We start from the raw sequence: 14013 nt of genomic DNA, 5'->3' as shown, positions 1-14013 counted from the left end.
TTTCCACCTGCTGCCCACCTACATCAACAATAGTGAAGAAGAGCCCAGAATAAACACAAATACAGACACAACAGAGTGCACATGGTGGCCACGCTCCTCAGATTAACCCTCATCCTCCCTGATGAGCCCTCTTGTTTTTACCTGAAGCACTCTGCATTTGACACAACATGGACACTATACAGAAACAATAACAGCCTTTACTTCCACTCTGAGATGTTGGTTTGTGTGATGTCAGGAGCAGCAGATAGTGCTAAAAGCAGTGCTGCTGACCTCAAGCTCAATCTGGGTCAATCTGGGAAAAAAACTCATTTAAAAGCTTGCTTTTTCAAGTCTTCACAACTTTCGTAAGCACTGGTTGAAGATTCACTCATGACAAACAATACAGACCAATTGTTCTGAGAAAATTTGCAGCAACTGTTTTTCTATTGTCGCATACAACTAAAATGAGTCTTTGTTATGTTAAAGAGCATTGTTCATTGCACTTAACCACTGCTATTACAACTCTACCTTGTAATCAGGGAGAGAGACGGAGAGATAGCGAGAGGTGGGGGAGATCGGGTTTCTCAGCGGCTCTGTACCCTAATCCTGGATTTGGAGATGGGATGAGAAGAACGCAGGTAAGGACAAACACAAGTAATAACAGCACTGACATGGGATGGGTAGGTGGGGGTGAGTGGCTTAGAGGGCCTCATAGATCAGGAGAGGGGTGGTTAATCGTAGGTAGGTGGGGTATAAATACCTGCAGTACACAAGGGTGCAAGAAGCTGAAGGGGTTTGACAGGCACTGGCTTACCTGCATAAAGAGCAGAGACAAGGAGACAGGGACATGCAGGATAAAGGCCTTTATGAGAGAATCTCAGTAGATGAGAAACACATTTCAGCAAATACTTAAGAAGTCCATCACTATTCATCCTCAAAGGTCTTTGCTGAGGATACAATTTTGCTTAAAACTGTTAAAAGTATGGGCTTCAGTGCTTTTGGGGAGAACAGGCAGCCTATCACAGTTTTAGAGATAACAGAAATTTGACTGAGAGCTGTGCTTGACTGAGCCATAGAGGAGAAGACAAGACGAAAAGGCGAAAGAAGGCAAGACACATCAAGGAAAAAAGAAGAGAAGGGCACAGGAGACAAGACGAAGAGAAAAGATGACAAAAAAGGCAAGAAAAATTAAGACAACACTGACAAGACAATAACAAAGGAAGACAAGGACAAATTTCAAGTGGCAAGTAAGGGCAAGGAAGCAAGACAAGTGAAGGCAGTTTAATGGGAGACAACACCAAATAAAACCAGAGCATTCAAGATAAGGCAAAGTACACAAGATAAAGGAGCACATCTCACTTCAAAATATGGCATCTCAGGCATTCAGTGCCGACTCTTTCACCTCTCTGGTAGGAGATTCACCCCTGCCCATCTTCATGCACCACACCTCTGCCAGTGACTGCCTCCCAGCCACATCGCATGCTCACAGCATGGTTTCTGCAGGTAAACTGACCTCGAAGGTACCTCTATCCTGTTATGTTGAATATATTTTCTTCTGTATTATTTTCCTCTCATGTGCTTGACATTTAACTTGTAAATGGAGGCTTATGGTGCCTTAATAATATGACTCATAACCTGCATAACGCTGTCATGGACCTTAAACCTCAACTGCGGGAAAATAGCCCTCAGTAACCACTGTAATCTTCCACTTCAGTCTTGTGAAGCGAGAAGAAGACAGGATGTTGGCATTGTGCCGTTTCCTCCTGTGACACAGCATAGATGAGAATATTCTGGAGGGATTTCACTTGGAGAGTATTGATTATTAATATTGATTAAATAGGAGGTCCCGCTGGTTCTGCAGATGAGTCATGTCTCATGTTGGGCTACACGTTGCACCTACAGGCTTATAATTGAGCCAAGAATGTTCGGCCCCCCTGCTTATGCACCCTCATCATTGCACAGTTGTATTCCCAGGCAGCGGGGTGGATGAATTGGATTGAAAAATACATTTATTCAAATCCAATCCAAATTATGTAAATGTATCTAATCAGTTGGTTTAGCCCAGCTGTCTCTACTCAGTGGATAATTGCTTTGAGGATATGTTATCATTATGGCAAACTCCCCAAGGTCTTCTCCACGATTATAGAGGAAACTTCCTGCTCGTGCCTGCTGATTGTTATAAGCTTAGAATAGACTGAAATAAAATCACACAGGACATTAGTCATACAAAATATGTATACAGTAGGAGATTATCTTGTGAATCTTGGAAGAATCTACCTTACTTTAGGAATTTTATAGGACGGGGCTTTGCTACAATCACATATTAGCCTGTCCTGTATTTGATTATTACCACAGATGTGTGGCCTTTTAAAATGAAGATGAAATCTGTTTACAACACATAATTACAGCGGGACTTGACCTCATGTGTTGTAGCACCGTTCTATAAGTTTTATTTGTTTGTTTTTCTAATTATATGTCTGTTGTTCTGTACTGCATGTCAACATTACAAGTGTGCATGCATTAGTTAGTGCTTGGGATGAACTTCAAACTGCATAAAAAAGACAAATAGGCTACATGAATATTTATGTAATTAGCAGAGGACATGACCAGAACAATGTTCAACTATATTTAAATACATTTAGCTGAGGAGAGCATTCACAATGACTCAGAATTTGTGTCATATTAATTTTAGCTATTTAAATCATCAGTTTTTTTGCCATGGAAAGATAGATTTCCCTGCTTTTTAGTATCTGATGTTTTGGATTGCCACTTTTTGCATCTTCAGCATAGAGCTAATCCAGTTCTACAATTTTTCCTCAGTGTCTACTAGAATTAGACTGTAATCACATCTCTTTTCTGCACATGTCATATCATTAGACAGGAAGGTGTCTGTAAAAAATTGAATCTTACCCATTAATATCATCCTTCTGTCATAAAATGAAGCTTTAATTATGAAGTAAGTTAGTAAAGTTAGTTGGTTTTACATTTATTCATTATGTATTATACATTATTCTGATCAGAGAAGGAATCAGGGCTTTGAATCTAAATTGTAAATGACTGTACCGAGCTGTCCTCAGGTCAGATCCCAGCTAACATGTATCGCCACTGATGGGTTTGTTTTATTCTTTTGGTCCGATTGTAACCACATTTGTCTCCATCAGTGTCGTCTGGGCTTTCCCTTGGTCAGCCCCTCAAGCGCTCACAGATGAATTTATCCACCTCCTCCCTGGGCAACGCTCTCGGCAATGGCCCCCCCAGCCTACATTACCCAGTCACCCCCTGTCACTACAGCAACCAACAGGCCACCTATGGCATTATGGCAGGTGAGTGGTGGTGGTGGTATTTGTGACAACTAAGCAGTTTATCTTGAATGATTCTGCTTATACGTTAACCTAGTAATTTATTAAGCAGAAATGTAAAATATTATATGGCTCCAGCTTCTCAAATGTGATGATGTTTGGCTTTTTTCTGTCTTTAATCATTTCTACCAGAAGAAATTGGCAATTTAAAGATTCTGCCATGGGCTCTTGGAGATTTGGATGGGATTGTTTTCACTATTTTCTGACATTTTATGAACTAAGGACTAATATAGTTCAAAAAATAGCAGCAATGTGGCTTTTCTACCATACAAGGAAACAGGTCTGAAATGGAAACTGAGTGGACACTTAAGTTTCACATGTTGGTGCTACATCAATATAATCATACTATTATTCAGGTGTGTTGATTCCACTTCTGGTAGTGTGCCATGATAAAGTTTTTGAAGATTATCATTATGCAGATGATGAAATATAAATATGGTAATGATGTTGGAGTAAAGATAATTAAGGCCCCTCTGTCTCTCTTTGTAGCTCAGGAGATGCTCTCTGCCAGTATTTCTCAGACTCGTATCCTGCAGACATGTGGTGTTCCTCACCCTAACATGGTGAGCGCTGCAAACCCATTGCAAGGTAATGATCACATACACACACTCACTATAAGTCTCTCTTTCTCACACACATGCACACAAACACACATAATCATTGACTAAATGGAGCAGACAATTTGTTTATTTCTATTTCATTTTCATTCATTTCCATTTTAAATATGCTGCCAGTTAAAATCAATTTCAGACATGATTACCTCGCCTGACGCTATAAGCTCTTTAGCAGTCTTGTTTAACATTACTGTCGAAAACGACTTGCCACTTATTCCCCCTCCTGTCAAGAGAGAAGATTAATGGATATAGAGGTGTGAATGTGAAAACTCTCAGCAGGAATTGGAATAAAAGTGTGTAAAGAAGTAATTTGTTGTTTGTTATGTTAAGATTCAGAAGCCAAAAACAAGTCAGTTATCAGTTGGATTATTGAAGATTTCTGACATTCAATAATTCAGTTCCAACTAGACCCATCTAGCAAAGTATTTTCTTAATGGAATTTAACACAACCACATAGTTCAAACAAAAGGGAGCTTTCTCAACATGTATTGATATTACAGCTGTCAAGTTTGGCCAGCACCAATAAAACATTTCATAGTTAAAGCTAATGTGCCGGTGAGATATTGTACAGCACAGTCATTTTCTTAACAACGCTATCCTTAATAATGTTGCTATGTGTTGCCTGTTGCAGATAGCTGTAGGTGTTCATGCTGCACACCAAGCTTTGTGGTAGGGAATTATAAGTCAGTCCTGTGCATTTTGCAGCAAATAATACCCAAGGACAAACACGACTGAAAGAACACCTTTGATTTATATGTTTTTTTATGCCGATGAAAATATTATGCAAGTAAAATTAATTTGACACCAAGGCAGTTTCTTACCAGAAGTGAACACAGACAATAGCGAACACCCAGACACATTCATCAAATATAATCTATTAGGTAGACAGAATGAAAAAATGATGAAAAGAAATAATTTCTTTCTTAAAGAAAGTATGAAGTAAGGGAGAAAGTGTGAACTATTTTCTGCTGATTTAGTCAAGAAGGACAAAAACAGACCAAAAAGAACATTAACTAGCCCTGATGGCACAGCACAATTAACATTTGCAGATGAAGTACTAAAATTGCTTCTTTTAAAAGACAAGACTGCTAGAAATTTAGACCCTAACCACTCGAGTGATATTGACCCAGTCCTGTAAACGGTCTAATGAAATTGACTGGTCCACAGTGTCAAAGGCTATGCTGAAATACATAAGGATTAAAATTAAACAGCCTCACACATTTTAACATCGTTTGTCGCTTTAATGAACTCTGTTTCTGTGCCATCAAGGGATCAAAAGGCAGACTGAAGTTATCATGAATATAACTGTCACTGAACTTTTGTCTACAGCCTTATAGAAAATGGCAATTCATATATGACAGGATAATGATTTAAGACAAAGGGATGTGGATTAGCTTGAAGTGAGAATGAACAACCAAACGACTGAATTTACGAACTGTATTAAAAACCTCCATTACACATTTAGCAGAGACAAGCACATCATATCAACTGTGCATTTGGTATGATTCATGTGAGAAACGGCCACTGATAAATTACAAAATTAAACTTCTTCAAAATAGCATTAGTGCGCAGCAGGATATTGAGAATAAAGGACAGTAACAGATTTAATAGCATTAAATAGAACTCTGTTATTATATGAGCTGGATGAAACAAGGTCAGAAAAGAAGCTGTCCCTGGCTCATCTTTAAAGCTAATCCATTTTTATATTAACAATAAATAAAATGAGTGAGTGTAATGTGAAAGGTGTTCATTTATGAACCCATAGAGAATTATCAAGTCTGCAGCTCCTCTCAGCTGTATGAAACTTTTTTTGCCTCATTTAAAATGTTAGTCATTAACTCAGCTGTCATCAAAATCTTTTCCAGCAGGTAACAAAAGCATTCTGAAAAACCCACAGTACTTGTTCAACACCAAAAAAAGCAGTCGCAATTAGTGACTGTTCAAGGTAGGAGAAGTTCAAGGACGCAATGGGGGTCCAGTGATTAGCCCTGAAATATTTGAATCACTCTGAGATCATGCTTCAATCAGTAAATATTACAATATCATATAAATACGAGATTATTACCATTAATTAAAACTCAGTAAACCGCAGGAAAACTACGTTTACTTCCCTTAACATATATGAAACTAATTAAAGCAGATCATTAAACCAACGTATAAGAAACTCATCCTTGTCTGTAATCTAACTGAATTGTATTTCACTTCATTGATGTAAGATAGCATACCTAATGGGAAAATGAATTCAATGAGCAAAATTAGCATAATTAAAAAAAGCCACCAACAGGCACATTAACAAGAATAAGTAAAACTAGAAAATACAAAATGGTATGGCTTTATAATAGAACAAAATGCTCCTTCCAGTTTTAAATTAATATTCAAACCACTTTTTATTTGAAATAAATAAATAAATGGTTATTATCAGCTGCCATTGAATAAGTCCATTGTTTCTTGCGCTGTAATCAGAAGAAATGCACCCCATTTCATAAAAATTGGAAACACATAATAAGGGAAAAGTTGAATTTCTGCCAGGAAACACAGTACCACACTGGCAAGAAACAGCCTGCATGGTGGCAACTAACAATCCATAGGCAGATTGCTTAGTCTTTAGTAGTCTGCGTGAGGCTCAGAATGTAATTGAAACATGAGGATTTACTGGAGATTTACAGAAGTAAAACATATTTCATAGGGTACACTTCTCGCTTTTCCTTTCCATTTTTTTCTAAATTTGGTGTCTCTTAAAGGAGCCGTGTGTAGGATTTAGTGACATCTAGCAGTGAGATTACAGATTACATCAACAAGAATACCCCTACTCCCTACATATCTCCTTCCAAGTTTGTAGGGGAGCATATGGTGACTGCAAAACTCGCCAAAATTGTGAAAGTCCTTTTTTAGAGCTAGTGTTTGATTTGTCCATTCTGGGCTCCTGTACAAACATGGCAGCCTATGTGGAAGAGTACCTGCTTCCTGTGTAGATATAAAGGAGTCCTTCTAAGATAATGAAAACACAACTGTTGAGTTGATTATATACATAGTGATATATATAGTGATTATATACTAATTAAAATATACTTGTGAATATTATATTCCATTTCAGCCAAGTCCATTGTGCTAGATGCCACTAAAATCTACACACGCCTTTAAAACAGGATATATTTTGTTGTAGGCACCTTTACAGGATCTCCTGGACAGATTTCTTAACAAAAACTCCCAAACGGTGAGATCTTTGTATATACTGTATAGCATTATATAACTGCAAGTAATACTAATATTGATCCATGTTTGCTAGATGTGTAAATAGGTTCGTTTTTTAATACTTCTGCTATAAAAACTCAGTTTGTTTGCTTTCTGTGCACACCATAAAGCTGCTGATGCTATTACTGTACACTCTCAGCAGCTTCACATTCCCTATCCATGAACCCATATGCTTGTGAAGTGTGTCCAGAAGCCCACCTCTGTTTTGAAAGTCTAGCCTAGTCTGTCTCCAGAGCACACATACAACTGCTGTGTGCACTACAGCAAATGTACATACACACCCCAGGGAACCGCCTTCTCTTTTTGTCCAGTATGGTGAGGACAAAATGTCCTTAGCTGAATCATGTAAAAGCACTTTTGATGGTGTCAGGGCTGATTAGCCCCCACACACACACACACAACCACCACCCTTTTTTACCATTAGTAAACAGGGATATGTGCACAGGGCTCTCACTCTCTCTTCTGATATTGATATTACAGTACAATACAGTAGTATCTTACTGACATAATGAAAGACACATATGCCAGTTAGGCTAAAATATTTGTTTGGAAAGGCCTTTGAAAGCTGGAAGTAATTGCAGACATGTACTGTGCTTAGAAAATATGTCTCTCCTAAAGAGGGGATTTAAAGAGAGAGAGTACAACCTCTCCTCAACACCTTCAGTACAAGAGAAAATCACTGATGCATATAGTTTTGGTGTAGAATGAGCCACATTGCTCTCCAGCTGGTGTACAGAGCTGACAATTCAGTAGTTCAATGATAGTGTCTTTTTCTCCAATCCACTTTCAAAAACCCAACAATTTTGTATTGCAGCATGATGTGGTACAGGGTGATTGTGAGGGCTGTTGCTGTATTCAGTATTCTATTGTAGCTGTGGCACCTGTAGAAAAGATGTTTAATACCCAACCAAACAGCTGTAATAGATATTATATGATAGCAGTGTATGAAATGGCTTTGTGTAATGTGAGTTGTGACGAGGAGAATTATCATCCTCCCACATACACAGCTTCATAGAATGTCAGCTTATTGTTTAGCTGTCCAGATGCAACTTTACTGTTTTGTTTCAGTCTCACTGCTCTATCTGTGTTGTGTTTGGCCACAGCAGGCAGCTATACATACACTGTACATACCTGTTCAGCACCAAACTGCACACTGGCCAAGGTAGCGACTAGCTGGTGAATATAGTGGAACATTTACCAGCTGAAGAGATATTTCCCTCCAGAGTTGGTGGAGACAAAACAGACTTTGGTTTCATAATGGTGGCTCATAGTACTGCGTTATTTCAATTAATAACCATTCCATCATCCATTTACATAGCTGGAGACCTAATTTTGACACAGCAAATCAAATCCTGCATAAAGGATTACTCATATGAGCAGAAGGTTCACACTGAGCCTGATAGCATCTGTTTCATGCTGGTTTGGTCATTGTTTTTGTTAGCGTCACAATATCTGTCCATGATTTGTACCTGCAGCAGTTTGTTTACTTTATTTCCACTCTGTATAGCACCAGAAGCCTGCTGATTAATGTCAATTAGCTAATGTCACGTTCCTCAAACCAGCTGGACAAAAAAGAACGTTTCTTATTTTGTCTTCATTCTAACAATAAAAAACAGTTATCAGCACATCAAAACAAACAGATTGTTTGCACTCCCCATTGTGTGGCAGAGTAAGAGCTGCCTGTGGTAAATTACTGCAGGTGGATGTAGAGACCGCCCAGAGCAAAGTCAATATGTTATTTAGCCAACAAAATACTGTTAAAGGATAAAATCTGCAAGTAACAATTTCACTCAAATTACCCTGTGATACTGGGTGTCCGCTATATTTGGGACCTTGTCCTGTGTAACATCACTGATCTTTTTTTTGTTGAGACTAAAACAAGAAATGGTTGTCTTTTCACAGAATTGTTGAATGCGCTACTCCCTGCACTACTATGTCCTTAACACTAGAGGGGAGTGTTGCATCGTTCATTATAGATACAGTTTCAGCAGTGTTGGTATCATTAAGAGCCAACAATCTTCATATCAAAGTTCAGGGTGCACATAGAACAGTATTTGGCTGCTATTGACCTTTAAAGATATCACCTCTTATCTATTCTTGATATAATGTAGTTGGATTGATTACATTTTGTAAAAATGTATCAATTCAGTTGGCTGAAAAAAGGAAGAAAGTATACACTACAGCCACAAGCTCCATGCACTGCATCTATCACGAACAGCCTCCTGCAGAAATTTGACAACCCGTTTGAAAAGGTTTCTCTGTGTTAATTTATACTGCAAAGGCTGAACAGCTAATCAATGGATAGTGACATTTTAAAACAAGAATAAGAAGTGAAGGCAGCTTTGTATGGAAACACTGAAGCCAAGGATAAGAGCATTTTGGCAAGAAATGTGAATAGAGCTTTTTGGTAAATTATGGGTACACTGTGGATAATATATATTTGTAATCAACCCTGTCTCTAAGGTAATAAAAAGCCCATTCATTTCCATGTAATTAATCTAGGGAACACATTTTACAAAGTGTTTAAAGGACCTAATTTTAAAATGGAGTCTTGATCTTTAAAACAGTATGTGGGACACAATCATCTCAAAGTTCCATCTACTACCTTTTTCTAAGCCTTCAATCACATCTCTCATCTCTTCATTAACATATGAAGCTGGCTCAGGTGTCATTGAATGACCAACATGTGGAACATTACATTATACTATTTCACATTTTAATATTTCACTCCTTACAATATTCTACTTTTTTCATACTACTGTGATGCGATGTGTGATGTAGTAGTGATAATATACCGACTTTTTGACACTAACAAAATTTAATAGGTGGAGGGAATTATTATAATTATAATAGCAAAACGATATAAATATGAGCTTTTATTAAAATATGGATTTTATTCCCAGTAGTTTTGTGAGCCTCACAGGGGCAGGTCCTTCTTTTCGCTGTTGAAATAAGGCACTCAGGATGTCGGAATAGTGGCCATGCTACTTTAAGTACCCTTCTGACAGTCTGAGAGGTTCCCTTGTGTCTCCACTACCAAGTAATTCCCACCCCACTCCCCATCTCTCTCTTTCTCCAGGGTCTCTTACTCCTTGCTTGTACAAGTTCCCGGATCCTGGTTTAAGCAGTAGTTCTTGTGCATTAAGCCATGGCTTTTCTTCGCTGCCTTCGGCTCTCCTCTTGACTGATGAGGCTCCTGGGGGCCCCACTATAGGAGACATGAAAACTGACACCCAAAGGAAGAGCATGCGGGATCCAGAGGATGCCCCTGCCATGGACTCCCCACAGATACGAGAGCTAGAAATGTTCGCCAACGACTTCAAAATACGGAGGATCAAACTTGGTGAGTGGGATTACTAAATTATCATAATGATAATAACAGTAATAATAAGACTAAATAACTGAAAATTATCCCATTTCACCAATCAGATAGATGACCACAAATGTTTCTGCGTTTGCTCCTGCCTTGCTGCTCCTCCACTTGTGTATTCAATCAAGTATTTCTATTTCTTTTCTATTTTGACCTGCAGGGTACACCCAGACTAATGTAGGCGAGGCTCTTGCTGCAGTGCATGGCTCAGAATTCAGCCAGACCACCATCTGCCGCTTTGAAAATCTGCAGCTGAGCTTTAAGAATGCCTGCAAACTCAAGGCCATTCTGGCTAAATGGCTCGACGAAGCAGAGCTTGCTGGTGGTGAGTCACACATATTCGTATGAAGATAATCTTTACCTGGATATCTCTTCCTGATATGGTGTAATCAGACCCTTGCAGGATTATGAAGATCTAACAGCAAATTGTTCATTGTCTAGGATGAACTTATGTGCCTTATGACACCTTAAAATTAAACAAAATCCACTCATGACCCCTCATCACATTATGCATACACCAGTGAGCTGTGCGCAGTCCCACCACAGAGTGATTTTCTCTTTAAAGATTGTTTCATTTGAATAATCTTTTAGAGGTTTAAAGAGGTAAAACCATCCAGGATTTCACAGGAGGAAGTGAATATTTAAATGATGATTTTTATATTCACGTGTGAACCCTTTGAGGGATGATTACCTTAATGAGATATTACTTTTTTATTTTAAGTTACACTGATATTTATTCCAAGGGGCAAAGTTAAGACAATGACCCATTACAATAATGATTAGTAAAAGACTAATCCAGTCAAAAGTCCAGTCAGGTCCAGTTATCACTTAGTCAGCCAGTAACTTGAGTCAGCTGTCCTGTTAATTCATTTCTGTCATAATAGTTTTTCTTTTTTTAATTTTCCTGCAGCCTTGTACAGTGATAAAATAGGAATGAATGAGAGGAAGAGGAAAAGGAGAACAACCATCAGGTATCATTGAAGTGCAAGATACAATACAGTAAATACCGTACAATGATGTTCAACCATACGATGAGTTAATTTTCTTTTCTCATTCCCACTGCAGCCTGGGAGCTAAGGAAGCTCTAGAGCGCAGCTTTGTGGAAAAAAGTAAGCCATCCTCTCAGGAGATAGCCAGAATTGCCAAAGGCCTCCATCTGGAGAAGGAGGTAGTCAGAGTCTGGTTCTGCAACAGACGCCAAAGGGAGAAACGGGTCAAAACCAGCCTCAACCTCAGCTCCTGTCTGACCAAAATTAGTTCAAACTGCATAGCACAGATGAGTAAAACACAAAGGTCAATGACATAAGTCAGTGAGTGTTTGTACACCTCCTTTCTGAGCACAGCAGGTGAGAATGTATTATTTATAAATCGAATGTCTGACAAACATTGTGAAGCATCAAGTGGGAGAAATCAACAGGAAACAGTAAAAAAAAAAAAAAAGAAGAAAAACCCTTTACTCTGCATGCATCATCATCTCTGCTGATATACTTGGAACAAGACGCAGGTTCAGAGGTTATTGGTTGGAAAAACACATTTTTGGGATTTAATTTGTAGAGACCCCCTTTATTGCAATATGCTCCAGTTTTATTAATGCTGTTTTTATATTGTTTCATTTTTTATTCTATATACTTGAAAAGAAAGTTGAAAGAACGTATTTTTACAGTCTTTTAATCTCCCAGAACCCACAACAATTTAAAAATATATATATTTAAATGTCAACCCAGCCTGTCATTTTCTTCTCTTTTTTTAAGTTGAAACTGTGAAGATAAAAGGTTTTCATTAAAATTGCGCTGGTTTGACGTTGAAGCAACCCGAGCTGACATTTAAATGTACTGAATCTTGGCAGCACCTTGTTTGCTATATGCATAACTGAAGGGACCAAATATAATTTAATCCATGCAGAGTGCTGTGCCCTTCTTTAAACAAATAATACTGTCCTTCACTTATTTTCTCTCTTTTTTTTTTAGAAAAGAGAAACATGTTATTGTTGATTAAATAAAGCGTTCTACATTTACATTAAAGATGAAGACTTTGCTTGTGGTTGTGTTTGATTATGTAATTGTGATTAGAGCTAATGTCTGTATGTCCTTTTATAATTAGCTGTCGCAGTCTAATGAAAAATGCCATATTAAGACTTTATTTTAACTGATAGTCATGCTCAGAATAGTAATATATTTAAACTTTGACATGATATTATTTATTTGAGATCTAATAGATAATGTTGATCTACTTTGCCGTGTATAATTTTTGATGTTTGGTCTGAAGTCAGGGAAATGTGAAACTTTTTGACATATTTTTCAGCAAATGGATCTGAGAATGTTTTCTTCATTGTTGTTGTTTTTTTAATCCCTGTTGTAAGATTGATCGGGGGCGGCTGTGGCTCAGGAGGTAGAGCGGTCATCCTCCAATTGGAAGGTTGGCAGTTCAATTCCCGGCTCCTCAAGTCTACATGTCGATGTGTCCTTGGGCAAGACACTTAACCCCTAGTTGCTCCCGTTGCTGTGCCAACGGTGTATGAATGCGAGTGAATGGTTAGATTCCTCCTGATGTGCAGGTTGGCGCCCTGCGTGGTAGCTGCCTGCCATCAGTGTATGAATGTGTGTGAATGTGGTGAATGAGTTGTAGTGTAAAGCGCTTTGAGTGGTCGAAAAGACTAGAAAGGCGCTATATAAGTACAGTCCATTTACCATTTGATTTAATTTTTGCATTGGTGGATGTTCTGCTTTTGTAGTTGCTGCCTTGACGAAGTGTTATAGAAAAACATCATCATGACTATGACCTGGTTGAGATGACTCATGTGAAATGGCTTAAAAAAGTGAGGAAACAGACTAATGCTCCACAACTTCCTTGTTAATACAAAATCTGGGCATTTTTATTCAACGTATCATTCAAGGGACAGTTAATTGGTGCCTGGAGGGTAAAGAAAAGAGAATGTCAGGTTAATATAATGCAGAAAATAAATGTGAATTATGTGAAGGCAGATATATCAGTCAGATAGATATAAAGTGCCTTCTAATCAACCTGATTTATATAATTATGCCAAAGATGTATTTTGGCATAATTTTCACATGTACTAAGTAGATGTCCCTTTCATTTCCCAGCCAAGTCTCTTTAATTTATTTCTGACAAATAATAAATAAGAAATGTGTTTCATATAGAGCCACGTGTCTCTTTTTTCTAAACTGGTGTTATGAACATATATTCTGAGAAAAATATGGGTATAACATGAATTGCACACTTCATTGGTATGTCGAGGGGGATTTATAAATAAAGCTCGAAGACATCTTGATTCAGAAACAAGTGATTCCCAGTGATTCATGTACAGCTGTCGAACTGCAGTGTTGTCTGGGGAAATAAATGGAGCATAGTCATCGACTGTTGTCACAATTCTGTGGTGGAAAGTAATGGGCACAGTATGCTCAAGAGGAAAAACTACTAC

General features: G+C 38.1%; 1 protein-coding gene across 1 annotated transcript; it reads left to right on the top strand.

The window, feature by feature from the left end:
- Window positions 1–1346: 1346 nt before the first annotated feature.
- pou1f1 (POU class 1 homeobox 1) lies at window positions 1347–11880 on the top strand. The gene is made up of 7 exons (XM_062432003.1): window positions 1347–1482; window positions 3141–3302; window positions 3828–3926; window positions 10284–10547; window positions 10735–10899; window positions 11485–11545; window positions 11640–11880. The coding sequence occupies exons 1-7, from the start codon at window positions 1347–1349 to the stop codon at window positions 11878–11880; spliced, it is 1128 nt and encodes a 375-aa protein (XP_062287987.1).
- Window positions 11881–14013: the final 2133 nt, after the last annotated feature.

This window comes from Scomber scombrus, chromosome 13 (assembly GCF_963691925.1).
Source record: "Scomber scombrus chromosome 13, fScoSco1.1, whole genome shotgun sequence".
In the NCBI taxonomy this organism is placed as follows: domain Eukaryota; kingdom Metazoa; phylum Chordata; class Actinopteri; order Scombriformes; family Scombridae; genus Scomber; species Scomber scombrus.
Note: the sequence above shows the minus strand (reverse complement) of the source record. Positions and strands in the feature narration are given on the sequence as shown.

Excerpts from the sequence above, each read along its gene's own strand:
- pou1f1 (XM_062432003.1), top strand. The coding sequence starts at position 1,347 with ATGGCATCTCAGGCATTCAGTGCCGACTCTTTCACCTCTCTGGTAGGA. Across the intron at positions 3,927-10,283 it reads CGCTGCAAACCCATTGCAAG|GGTCTCTTACTCCTTGCTTG; the intron begins GTAATGATCACA and ends CTCTTTCTCCAG. Across the intron at positions 10,548-10,734 it reads AATACGGAGGATCAAACTTG|GGTACACCCAGACTAATGTA; the intron begins GTGAGTGGGATT and ends TTTGACCTGCAG.